This window comes from Drosophila takahashii, chromosome 3R, assembly GCF_030179915.1.
Source record: "Drosophila takahashii strain IR98-3 E-12201 chromosome 3R, DtakHiC1v2, whole genome shotgun sequence".
NCBI classification, from domain to species: Eukaryota; Metazoa; Arthropoda; class Insecta; order Diptera; family Drosophilidae; genus Drosophila; species Drosophila takahashii.
Genome location: NC_091681.1, coordinates 29,249,959 through 29,263,453, shown reverse-complemented (window position 1 = coordinate 29,263,453; position 13,495 = coordinate 29,249,959). Strand labels below are relative to the sequence as shown.

Below are 13,495 nucleotides of genomic sequence, written 5' to 3'. Positions count from 1 at the left end.
GTCGCAGTGGCCATTTTTAGCTTAGAGCAAATGTTTGCCGGAATTTGCATAAATTGCATTTAATACTTGCCGCATATCGATATGAATAGTACGGCGAGATCGGGTTATGCAAATGGAACTCAAACGTGGCTGATTGGATAATTGCCGGTAATCAACAACAAAGCGCTTTTCTAAGCTGCCCGAATTTCTCACTAATGCAACGAATAAATTAATAAAAACGAATGCGAATAAAAATATGCAAGGATTTAATTTCTTAATTAAATTATTGATGTTCTGTTAGCCCATTTGCACTCAGTGCTTGTTTCGTATAAGTGGCCATTGAATTTTCATTTCGCAAAATTAAACATTTATAAGTAAAAACTAAGTAGATTTTCTAAAAATTATTTTACTTTTAAATAAATAATTTATTTTTTTTTTTAAATATTTTGTTTTTGTAAACTGTTGCCGGATTAATTTCTAATAAGTAATTGCAAAGTAGATTTTTTAAAAAAATAATTTAATTTTTCTCTATTTATTTGCATTTTTTATTGTTGCTTTTGAATTAAATCTCCATATTAATTCCCGATTAAGCTGGTGCAAGTAATTCTATTTGTTGGCTTCTTCTTAGAATTATTTGTACCTCCAGCGAAGAGCAAATATCTTCATAGCCTTACAAGAGCGAAATTATTTAATTAAGAAGTACAAAAGTCGTGCGATTTCATCTCTAGCTCTATTCTTCCTCCTTGGCCCATTTTATTGAATTCGTTCGTGCAATAAAAATTTATTACCAGCATAGCCAATCCGGCTCATTCCACGTAGACTGGACCGTAAAAAACTTGTGGAGGAAAAAAAGAAGGAGCCGCTGGATGGAAACTGATGATTTTATCACAGCCAGCAGTTTTTCAGCTTGAACTGCGGCAATGGCCTTTTATTCAATTTGCGCGCTTCATTCAAATTGTTCGCCCTGGGAAGCGGAGAAAGAAATGCAAAAGTTTTGGCCGCCTTTTGAACTTTTTGGCATTCGCCACCGATGTATTATTGAGTCTGTAAATCGCCCGGCTTGTAGCCAGTTAAGCCAAACTATAGCCGGCTGCTTTAATTTCAATTTAACGGAAGCCGAAAAAAGTAAAGTCAGGGCGCCACGGGGCGCATAAAATGCGGCGTTAATTTGACAGGCAACGTCTGCGTGCAGAGGCATGTGTGGAAAAAGGGTGGGAGTTCTGGGGCCGCCAAGGGGTTGAGAGCTGTCGCTGTTGGGGCCAAAAAAGCAGCGCGTTAGCAACTTAACGCATCATGTGGCAAGCTTGTGATTTCGATTCCCTGAAGATGGCCAACGGCAAGACAAGATGATGGCTTTAGTCACCAGGGAAAATCCAAAACCAAAAATAAAGTAGGGAACAGGTTTTTGACAAAAAATAAAGCTACAAAAAATACAAAGCTTTAAGTTTATTAACCAATCTTTTATTTACACAGAAAAAAATGTTAAAGTATATGTCTAATAATAAGCAACAATATATTTTTAGTCCAAAAGTGATATGAATTTATACAAGAAGGCGGCTATATTTTATTCACTGCATACTTTTAGACACCTAGCTTTTTCCAAGGCAAACCCCAAAAGTTTTCTTGCCAAGTGTGCTGGTAAATAATTGTATTGATTCATATATCATTTGGTTTTTTTTTAAATTCGATTCACATGCCTCTCATATACTACGATCGCACGATTAACTCGCCCCAGGAGCTCATCCTGGCGGGATTGCGGGATGCAAACGCAGGCACCTCCCTGGGCGATCTGGCCACCTTTGTGACGCGGAAGACGGGATTTCCGGGTGAAGTCTGTTTTAAGGTTATCACGGAGGCAATCGAGGAGGGCATGGCCTCCAAGACCATACGCCAAGTGCAGGGGCTCTTCTACGACATACCGCCGAAACCCGACCGTCTGCGCGCTCCTCGAAAATGCAAAATATCGCAACCAAAGCCGGAGAACGACTGTTGCGATAATTAATTCATAATGCCGAGAGTATCCGCTCGAGTGGCCGAGAAGAGCAGAGCAAACACTTTATTAAAATTAAAATTTATCTAAATTGCGACAGCCAGCTATTTTATCCGCAAAGTACTTGAACAACTTTGCCCGCCTTCGTCTGACAATGACGGAAGGGTTGATGTTGATGCCAGGCGGCGCTCCCCGCAAAGTAAAGTGTCTGCACCCGCTCCACATATTTCTTCCTTTTTTCCACATTTTTCCCTTTTTATTCCAAAGGTGCACTCCTTGCTGCTGCAGCGTCTTGTGTCTGTCAAACGTCAGTCTTGGCGTTGTGGAGCGTTGAAATTGAAAGCTCCGCTCGCTTTGTCTTTTGGCCAGGTGGGGCAAAGGCAAAAAAAAAAAAGAAGAAGGGAGGGAAGGTGAGGAGAAAGGGAGAAGTGGAGGTGTGGGCCCGGGCCTTTGCATTCTCAATGTGTCACTTTGATTTATTATTTTCGACAGCCCTCCCCACGGAGCCCTGCCTTCAGGACTCATGAGTCTAAGCAGCAGCAGTAGAAAACACCTGAAGCAAAATATTCTCAATGTTGGATACTCTCACTTTTTAAAATTTAATTTTAATGTCATCTCTAGAGAAAAGATTATATTTATTTAAGAAATAAGTATTCTTCAAATAGTAATTTCATTGTTATTTTAAATAAATTTATACCATCTATCCATCAAAAATATTAAGAACAATTTAATAACTGTTTTTCACTGGGTATAAATAGTATAAATTCTTAGATCCCAAACATTCCATTTCACTCATAATTCTACGTTATTTCCCGCAGTGTATCCGGTTCTGCGGGAGAACACAACTCGAGCGCAATTTTTCATTTCCCTTTGCATTTTTTACACGCCCCTGCCACTTTGCGTTTTTATCTCATTTATTTATTTTACAATTAGACAAAGTGAAGTGCACTTCCACACGGGCAACAGCTGCACATGGTCTGGTGGCTATGGTTAGGGATTGGGGGTGGTTGTGGCAATTGCAATTGCAATCGGAGCTGCAATGTTCTGCCATGTCCACGTCCATGTCTGGTGTGTACTTTGCGGCATGGCAGCACGCCAAGAAGTCCGGAGCTGTAGCGAAAGAAAAGGGATCCCTTGCAACAGCCCGGCCTTGTAGCAGCCCTAAATCAAAAGCTTATGGGCAAACTGCTTAAAATTAACATTAAGGCTTAAGTATGCCATAGGCTCACAGCGCACAGATACGAGATACTTTCCCGAGAAGATACTTTCTCGCCAAGGTTGAGCTGGCAGGCTGGCAATAATCATAAAAGTAGCCCGCACACAAGTCTCTCGCAAAAACTTTTCACATCGACGAAACAAATGGCAAATGGCCTGGTAGAAGAAACACTTAAGCGCCAGGTAAGTGAAAACTCAAATAAAAATGGCAGAGCGCCCCCGAAAAAAGGAGGAAACTTTTACAATACGAACGCAACTCGAGGTTGGGCTATTTTTGGGCATCAGGAAACTTGAAGCTCCCCCAGATTCAATATACCACCAACTGGCAGCTCTTTAAGGCAACTTTATCGGAAGACTTTAATTCCGATTCACTGATGCTACACAGTAGAACGATTTGCTAAAATATTTATGGAAACAATTAATTTAGATTTAGCACGTGCGAATAAATATGATTAAAGTATATATAAAATATTTTATTTGGTTAAGTAAAACTTTAAATACTTAAATTTATAAATGTTAAAACACGAAAAACTATCATTAATATTCAGAACATTCACTAACAAAACATTTAAAAAGATACAAAAACTTTCTGATTTGGCCATCATTTAAATGCCAATTTTCCTCCAAATAAACAGTATTCTGTCCGGAACAAAGAAAATAATTCCATTTTAATTCCTTATTTCCGATTCACTCAAAGTATAATACATTTTTTATCCTAACCCCAAAAACAAATTTCTTTTCTGTCTCTTATTGGGCCATTTGCACCAGTTTTCACTGTGAGCCTTTGAAGGATAACTTTGCGGCGCCTTGAGCTATGCAAGGCTTTATTTTTGCGACATCAGCTCTTTGAAGTCAGCATAAATTCTGATTGCGAATAGCCAGCGGCTGGACATTATAGCCTCCGTTGGTTTGCCGGTTTGCCGGACTCCAGTTTGTCGAACTCCGATTATGAAACTGTGTACGTCTAATTGCAATTTCGGCTTCATCTGGCATCTCCCCACTTTAAGTCACCGGGAAAAAGTCCGGCAAGCATACAAAAAAAACCAAAAACTAAGGCAACTGCAAGTTTTCATTGCATTAGCCTGGTCGGGGCAAAGTTGAAATGTCAACGCAAAGTCACACAGATACAATCACATAACGAGACACACACACCAGCATAGAGATTCGTCGAGAAATATGCAAGCTGCGCACTTTATCGTCTTCCATGTTTGTGTTGTCATTTTGGCCACTTTTTCGACTTGGAAATGTTTGAAAATGATTTGGGTTTTTTTTTTGGTGGATATTAAAATTTTTTTAAATAAATATATGGCATTTAATTGATTTGTAAAAAAGTTTTAGTGGTTTGTATTAAAAAGGGATATTTACAAAAAAAAAGGTAATGAAATTTAGTTTGTAATTAACGTGGAGAGAAATATTAAAGCAAGCTGCTGAAAAATCACACTTTAAGTTCGAAGTAACTAATTAAAATGAAACTTTGGTCAACAACTCTAACATTTGCAGTATTTTTATACCCTTGCAGAGGGTATTATGATTTCAGTCAGAAGTTTGCAACGCAGTGAAGGAGACGTTTCCGACCCCATAAAGTATATATATTCTTGATCAGCATCACAAGACGAGTCGATCTAGCCATGTCCGTCTGTCCGTCTGTCCGTCTGTCCGTCTGTCCGTCTGTCCGTCTGTCCGTCCGTCTGTCCGTCTGTCCGTCTGTCCGTCTGTCCGTCTGTCCGTCTGTCTGTTTCTACGCAAACTAGTCTCTCAGTTTTTGAGCTATCGGGACAAAACTTTCGCAAAAGTCTTCTTTTTATTGCAGGTAGTATATATGTCGGAGCCGACCGGATCGGACAACTATATCTTATAGCTCCCATAGGAACAATCGGAAAAAAAAACTTTAAAAAATTCTAGCTTCGGTGTTTTTTGAAATATTACCTTCTACTTTTGGGGATGTTATTTTTTAAATATTTCTGAATTTCGAATAAATTTTTTAAAAAATCGGACTACTATATCATATAGCTGCCATAGGAACGATCGGAAAATTAATGGAAAAGTAATAGGAAATAAATTCAAGCTTCTTTGGTTTTTATTGTATTATCTTCTACTCTAGGATATGACTCTTTTTAAATATTTCCGAATTTCAATTTTAATTTAATCAAAATCGGACGACTATATCATATAGCTGCCATAGGAACGATCGGAAAATTAATGGAAAAGTAATAGGAAATAAATTCTAGCTTCTTTGGTTTTTATTGTATTATCTTCTACTCTAGGATACGACTCTTTTTAAATATTTCCGAATTTCAATTTTAATTTGATCAAAATCGGACTACTATATCATATAGCTGCCATAGGAACGATCGGAAAATTAATGAGAAATATTAGAAAATTGAACATTTTTGCGATTTGTTAATTAATAGGAATGATCTGCAAGGGTATATAAGCTTCGGCTGGCCGAAGCTAGCTTCCTTTCTTGTTAAGCTTTGTTTTTGTAGACTTTTGCGATAGTTTCGCCAACACTGTCGCCCCCGCATCACAGTGGCCAGCATGAGTCGAAAATTTTTTGAAATGCGACCCAATTTTGTCGTATCGCAACATGGCAGAGAGTTCGACACATTTCCGCACCTAGACAAAGGCGGGAAGGGGAAAAGGGAACGGGGAAAACGAAGCTCGGCTGGCTGACATTCTGTCGAGCTGTGCATTTTGGCCATGTGCATGTCAGGGGGGCAACCGGACGCCCACCTCGTTGTCAGCCCACTTTTCACGGCCCAGTTGAGCCATCCGTCAGTTCGATTTATGTCACACATGCAGCAGGCAAACTCACGTGTGTATTTGCGTTTGCTAATTAACAAACGTTTGGTCTCATTTCCAGCCAGGGACATTTTTTGGCGGCCAAACTGACTAATTACACCGCAGCGTAATCAAGTGACATGGATAGTTCACTTCATCAGTAGCGGTAAAATGGTCTATTTAAACAGTTTACCATCCATTCATATAGAAAAAAATGAAACACAAAGTGAGTGCAAAAACTTTAAAAATGATTTCATTTAATAATGCCACAACTCGTTGATTTAATGGCTGTAAAGGGTTATTCTTTGTTCGCCCGCAGGTTATTTGAGTTATATAGAAATGTGAGCTGATTTAAATTTCAAAATTCATTAACAGCGTTTGAACGGCTGTCGCCGGGCCCCACAATAGACGCAGTGGAATTATTTTCAAATTATTTCCATCGGTTTAGTCGTGAAAATGTTTTTTATGCCAAGTGTTTGGCAGAAAATCGAAACAAAAAGCTCTAATAATTAAAGCGTTTAAATTCGCATCAATATAAATTATGCACATTTAGTGTAATGAATATTTGTTGTATATTACCAGACTGCCCTTTCCCCTTTCTAAAAATACCCCAAATGGAGTTGACGGTAAAACGATATAACACGTTATTATTGCATTATTTTTCAAATAAATGTTCATTAGTTTACTTTTGTTTTCCCCTTTCTAGGGGAATATACAATGTATTAATTTATAAATAAAATGTTTATTTTCTTTATCTAAATGTGTTATCATTTTTTTTTTAAAGATAATAATATTTTGTATTCTCAATTTAAATATAATATTAGTTTTTAATGATTGAAACGGAAAAAATATAATAAAATATACAAATATTGAGAGATAGATACCTAACCAGATATGGTGTCAATGTCTTTTAACTAATTTTGAAGAGTAATCTTTAAATCGACTGTAATCTTTTTTGCCCTTTTTATTCAGGTGTGATGTTGGAGGGCCCTTCATTAGCACTAATTCATGTAATTAATGTGCATTTGCTATAATTAATCAGTTCCTTGAATTTGTAATAACTACAGTCTGTACTAATTCGTGTGTGTAGGTACTAATGGAAATATCCCTATATATCAATTTGGATTATGAATCGAACCCAAATTATAATTTGCCAAATTGTGCTCTGCTTGAAGTAAACATTTGTTGAAAACACACCATATAAATATTTTCCAACACTATTTAGTATCGTATTAATTAAAAATCTTATCTCGTACCTGATTAGTTCACTTTTCCAGGAGACCTGCCAACCATCTTGTCAGAAACCTCAAAAAGCAATTATCAAATACCAGCAAAACCAGGCCTCTTTAGCACAGCATGAGCTGAATTGCAGGCAGGCCAAACAATTCACAACAGAAACCAAAACAAAAACAACAAATAGCAAACGAAAACAACAGGAAATCAAAAAAACAAAAGCAGCTTCGAGTCAAATACGAAATGAAAGGACATTAAACATGAACGAGCATTGTGGCACAAAGTAAATGGCAGGATTAAAACGGCTCATTCTGTCTCTGGCCGTGTGAGTGTGTGTGTCGGTGGGGAATTCCATGACCACTCGCCCAACCACCCACAAATGCAAGGGCAAACCGCCGAACCACCCACCGAGGTTCCAGCCTCAATGCCGCCACTTAAGCAGCGCTACGTGAGCCAAGAGACACACACGCAAATAACTGCGGGGGTAGCTTTTAATTATCTCGTTATTTTTTAATTTCCACCATTTCACTGATTTCATTTTGAGCACATCGAGCGCGACGGGCGGTCGCCTTCCTATCCAGAAAATACAGAAAAAGAAGAAAGTGTGGACGAAGAAGTCACTCAGTAATCCCGACGCCATTCGAACCTGCTGAATATGCAGAAAAGAGGGACCTTAAGACGCAACTAATTCGCAGCTCGCTTAATTCTGCCCAGGTTGTTGTCTTAGCGATGCACTGAGAAAATAAATTATATACAATGATTACGATAATAATAATAACCAAATTAGAGTTTAAAAAATTATTTATGAGCCTAGAAATATTAAATTTATTTATACTAACTTTCATGATTCTAATATTTAAATCTTTTCCTAAAACAAAATAAAGTTAGCTGATATTGATGGTAGAAATTCAACCAACTATGAAACTAGCGAATGTTTCTTATTTTTCTCTGTACAACAATAATTTGTTTACGCTCTAATGGCCCGGCCACTTGGAATGGCTCTTAAAGCCCCACAAAAACGACGGTGGAGTGTAAAGTGAGCTGAAAAACAATTAAGTCAGCTGGGTAGCCCACCGACCCCAATCCCCCGACCTGTCGACCCACCAGCCCTCCACATTAACATCAAATTAGTTCGTGGATTAACACGTTTTTCACATGCCGGTGGCGAAAAGAAGGGGACAGGGGACCAGCCAACTTGGGGAACCCAAGCTCCATTACGCATACGACACGATGCCTTTAGTTCCTTAGTTTACCCCCCGTGTGCAGCGAGCCGTGTGGAAAGGCTTACTACACTAATTATACTCTCGGCTAGCCTTTATTTTCGGGGACATAGCTAAAAATACTTTAAAGTTTATTATTAACAAGTGAAACTTTATTAAGAGCTGGTGTCCTTTTCATGCGGGATTGTGAACTGAACAGATTGAAAGCGTACAACACAGCTTCTGTACAAATATTAGATATCTTTAAAACAAAATGAAAATTATTTCATTTTAAATAAAAAAAAGCAAAAAAAATCTCTTCTTATTAAAAGAAAAATAAATAGAAAATGTGTAATATTTATGGAATAGCTTGAAACACAAACGTGCCATGCTATTATTTTTACCCCTACTGTAGGTATATATTTAAATAAAGTTTTTCGTTCGACCTGGCAAACTTTGCAGCTACAAAATAGGCTTCATTGCTCTTTTGTCATGCCCGGCAGAAGCTGGCAGCATACATATATAGTCGTATATCTTGGAGCTAAAATCAGTGGCACAATGAGCATATTGTGTGGCTAAAAAATTTAATGCTTACGTGCCTGAAATATCTACCCAGGCACAAAGGATGCGATTGCAATGTATGAAAGGGATATGTGAGGCGCATCGACTCTTCGGGCAGAGTTCATAAATAAAGCGTCCGAAAATCTCGGCTTTTGGCTTGGTTTAAAATAAAAGTTTCTTGCCGTCGTCGAAAAAAAAGTGGAGAAATTGCTTCGAAAATGCAGCACTATAAAGAAAATCGTTTACTGATTTACTCGCTGTGGGTTTCTGGAGGAAGCTGGGAGAACTGGGAAGGGAACACGCTGCAACTAATAAAAGTTTTCGCTGTTCGACGGCGCGTACGGTGGTGTGCCACGCCCACCAACACACTTTCGCCTCCTGGTCATCGGTTGAAATGTTTGCTGTTGTGGCTTTTCAGCAATTTCAACGCACGTCCAGTGGGGGCACTATACAAAAAGGAGAACTTAATCCGCCCAGCACTTTAATAATGAGATTTATATTGAACAGAAATTGATTGCCTCCAAGGAGTCAATAAATGGACCAATAAACATCACACTGATCAGGTCCTCCTAGAGAAAACTATTTTAGTCTTGTCTCATAAAAATTTAGTCTTGGGAAGAGTGTTTTGAGAGCTCTTAAAACTCTTACGAATGCTATCGAGCTAACAATGCCTAATCTAGCTACAACTTAGGAGAACTTTTGAATTTTTATTCTCATGACTTTTAACTATCGAGTCCGATAAAGTGCTCAATAGTAAACATAGGTCGATTAAATCATTAATAGATAAAAAATAAAAACTATCGATTTTTTATACAAATGTGATAAAAAAGTCCTTAAAAAGGCTGAGTGCCTATTTTATCTAATCTTATTTTTAAAGTACCCTTCACAGCATTGGATAAGACCATAGTAGACAACTATCGTTGGTTTACAGATAACTATCGTTGATTAACAAATAAAAACTATCGATTTTTTATACAAATGTGATAAAAAAGACCTTAAAAAGGCTGAGTGCCTATTTTATCCCATCTTATTTTTAAAGTATCCTTCACAGCTTTGGATAAGACCATAGTAGACACCTATCGTTGGTTTACAGAACAAACAAACATTACACGAATTTTACGTCGTTTCTCTACAACGATAGCTTGGGCGACATCTAGAGGAAATTTATTTTGAAAAACTGCTTTACATTAATCTGCACTGCTTTAAAGTAACGTTAAATAAAGAAATTTGTAAATCTGGTTGGGCTTATAAATATATATTTCAAAATATATTTGCATGGATTTTTGATATAATTTAAAAAATAAAACATTTAAAACTTAATACCCTGTCCTTAACTATCGAGGTTAGAATTGATTAAATGATTCTGCTAAAGTAATTTAAGTAATTCATAAAAAATAACTAAAAAATTTGAAACTTATCCCCAAAAAACTTTAAAACTTTTAAATTTATAAAGTTATTTTTGCTTGTTGAATAAAATTTATTAATAATTAATTAACATGGTTGACAAACTTCTTCATAAAGTAAATGTTTGTTTTAACTGCAATATTCACAATCCTTCCGCTTTCAAGGCGATAGACTTTATGCTAATCTGAAACAAGTGAGTGTGGGTTTCCCTTTCAGAGCGTGATTTATTGTTTATACCACGGAAGAAAAAATCCAGCCCAACAAGATGTCGTGCTCTAGGAAAAACAACTCCTTTCGATAGTATAATATCATTTCCTGTTTGGCTCGCAACTGGCTAACCAACCCGAAACCGTAGCTGAAAGAAACGCAATTAAACTGGCTAAGTAACATCCAGTACTCAGAACACCGCTGTGAAAAGCACTCAAGAAAGCGTTCGACTATTGCCAGCGGAAGTGACATTTTGCCATTTTGCACATATTCAATTAGGTGGATTTGCCGGCCAGATAAATTGATTAATTTGCTCGTGCATATCAAACAATCGTATAAATACAACAAGAACTCTGCAATCTAGAACCAGTTTCCAGCAAACAAACGTGTTGCCAACGTACTCCGTCGAGCCACTCAACGCCCACGCCTTCGCTGCCAAACAATCAACTACCGGTAAGTGTCGAGTACCGTTCCTACGTCACTGGGCCGAAAATCTTAAGCCTGGCTCAAAGGTGTCACGCCCACAAAAAAGAAACGTCTGTGACGTATACGCCGCATGGGCTTTTATCCATTACTCATACGCTGGCGCGTGTTGCCAATTAGTTAGGAAACATACAATTTGTGTCGCATAAAATTAACATAACTAAAAAAATTCCCACGATATAGTTGATTTCGTTTTATTTTTGTATTTATTTTATTTTTCATATTTTGTTTTGTGGGATTCGCTTGGAATAAATTGTTATCGAAACCAGTTGGCAGCGTGTCCGGTTGGAGGCAGGACAAAAGAATTCTTATTTTATTTACATTTTACCGGGCGTAACTTATTGTTGCGGCGGCATCTGGTCTTGGATCCGTTCTACGCTTTACATCTTATCCATATTTTTACTGCATTTACAGCGCCATTAATTAATGGGCTCGCCAGTCGCATACGATTTGCATTCATTACGACGATTTCAGTTCGGTTCGGCTGTGTCCGTTCGCTTGTCACTTCCTGCTACTATAGCAGTTTTTCGAAAAGAGCTTTTTACTTTCTTTCCCAAGTTCGGTGAATTTTGTAATGTGCTCTTGAAAATCGGGGAAATTTTTCAAGTCATGCGTTTTAGGAATTCGCCATTATGGACTTACAGAAAATTTTGATAAACGTTACACAGGCAAAAATAATACGAATAACACATTTGTTACTTTTTATTTTTCTATTTTTGTATTAAATCAGATTTACTATCACTTAAGATATCATAGAAAAATCATATAATGCAATAGATTGATTATAAAGTTTAACTTAAAATAATCTTAACAAACAATACACATTTATATTTTTAATTTGCCAAAATTAACAAATATATCTTTCTGTGTAGCTTCTCCGTTGACATTCCATAAATTCCATTTGCTAAATACCTGCTGCTCATCCATTCATTGCCCATTTAAATGTGTCATAAAATCTGTTCAGATAATTATGCAAAATTGAACAAACTCTCTTCTATGGAGAAACATTTTTGAATTTTTGCGTATCGCTTGCGAATTTGCATACGCTTAGCAACTATAATGGATATTTGATTGAATTTGTATTGATTTCGATTGGCTTGAAGATCTGACGTATTTTAGCGCCACTGGGGCTGGCCTGCCTCGCATCTGCGACCGGCTTCAATAGCTGCTTTTTTATTATTTTTTATTTTTTTCTGCCGCCTCGGGCTTCTTTACTCTGTTAAGCTTTCGCATCTGCGTTTGGGCCGAGAGCATATGTATATAAAATAAGAAGACAAACGAGCGATAATAATTATTTCCACTCCGCTCTAGACAGACAACGGTCGCAAGCCAGTCAGCTCTCCAAACAAATCGATTCGGATCTTAATACCAAAAATAATCATGAACTGCAAGCCCTTGATTATGTGCACCTTTGTGGCAGTTGCAGTGTGTCTGCTGCATTTTGGAAATGCAATGCCCGCTATAAATCATTATACGCACAAGCGATTTGGTAAGTTTTATATATGACATTTCTGTAAACTTTTTTACTAATTTCAAATTTTATTTTACCATTTATTGCAGATTCCATGGGCGGCATTGATTTTATTCAGGTTGGTTTTTTAACAACTCTAAAAATAATTCATTTTTATATTATCAATTATTATTTTGATTATATTAAATTTTACTTATTACAAATTTAATAAACTTTATCAATTTCCATTTATGAGTAATTTTAAAAAATATCTAATTGATTTAAAAGTCGAATTACTATTACAAATTTATTTATTTATTCTAACGGTATTTAAATGTAATGCTAAATGTCACTACATTCCATACTAGACTTGTTTTACAAATGATTTAACTAAAAAACCATTTTATCGATCTTTTCTAAACAGGTGTGCCTGAATAACTGCGTCCAGTGCAAGACCATGCTGGGGGATTACTTTCAGGGGCAGACGTGTGCCCTATCCTGCCTCAAGTTCAAGGGCAAAGCCATTCCCGACTGCGAGGATATAGCCTCTATAGCGCCGTTCCTAAACGCTCTTGAGTAAATCGAAGAAAAGCGCCTCTTGTGCGGTGTGCGGTGTGTGTGGTGATGTGTGCTTTTATGGCCTGTGACTCAGGTGTGGATTTGGGTCAATGCGATGCTCAACACGATGCTCAAGTCTTGGCGATCTTGGCTGCTGATGTCGACCACAACGATGATGAAATTACTTTTGCTAAACAACTGACTTCCCAGCGCGAAACCAAAGAGTTCCTATTAACTTGTAATTGTGTAGTGAATAAACAAATACTTTAAAGAATTTTTGACATCTGCATTGGTTTAGAAATAGGTATTATTAGGGGGCTTTTAACTTTCACCACGCTTAATGTTTTCATACATTCAGGTCTTAGAAATAGTTTACAAATATTTAGCTAATATTCTAAAACTTACCATTTTTTAAGCATCATCACCAAAAACGCC

The 13,495-nt window shown here is 37.2% G+C and overlaps 2 protein-coding genes across 4 annotated transcripts; both read left to right on the top strand.

Moving 5' to 3' along the window:
* The first annotated feature begins 1,625 nt into the window (after positions 1–1,625).
* On the top strand, positions 1,626–2,608 carry LOC108069803 (uncharacterized). 2 transcript variants are annotated; one of them, XR_011419063.1, is made up of 3 exons: positions 1,982–2,168; positions 2,237–2,379; positions 2,462–2,608. XR_011419063.1 is itself a non-coding variant. In XM_017160045.3 (2 exons), the coding sequence occupies exon 1, from the start codon at positions 1,673–1,675 to the stop codon at positions 1,979–1,981; it is 309 nt and encodes a 102-aa protein (XP_017015534.2). In that variant the 5' UTR covers positions 1,626–1,672; the 3' UTR covers positions 1,982–2,168; positions 2,237–2,565. The 2 variants fall into 2 exon arrangements, 1 of the variants encoding a protein (XP_017015534.2); XM_017160045.3 differs by having other exon boundaries at positions 1,626–2,168; positions 2,237–2,565.
* An 8,299-nt stretch (positions 2,609–10,907) lies between these two features.
* On the top strand, positions 10,908–13,283 carry Eh (Eclosion hormone). Of its 2 annotated transcripts, none has more exons than XM_070217305.1 (4): positions 10,908–11,022; positions 12,368–12,541; positions 12,613–12,641; positions 12,927–13,283. In XM_070217305.1, exons 2-4 carry the CDS (start codon positions 12,433–12,435, stop codon positions 13,080–13,082), a joined length of 294 nt encoding a protein of 97 aa, XP_070073406.1. In that variant the 5' UTR covers positions 10,908–11,022; positions 12,368–12,432; the 3' UTR covers positions 13,083–13,283. The 2 variants fall into 2 exon arrangements, with proteins under 2 accessions (XP_070073406.1, XP_017015578.2); XM_017160089.3 differs by having other exon boundaries at positions 10,950–11,022; positions 12,364–12,541.
* Positions 13,284–13,495: the final 212 nt, after the last annotated feature.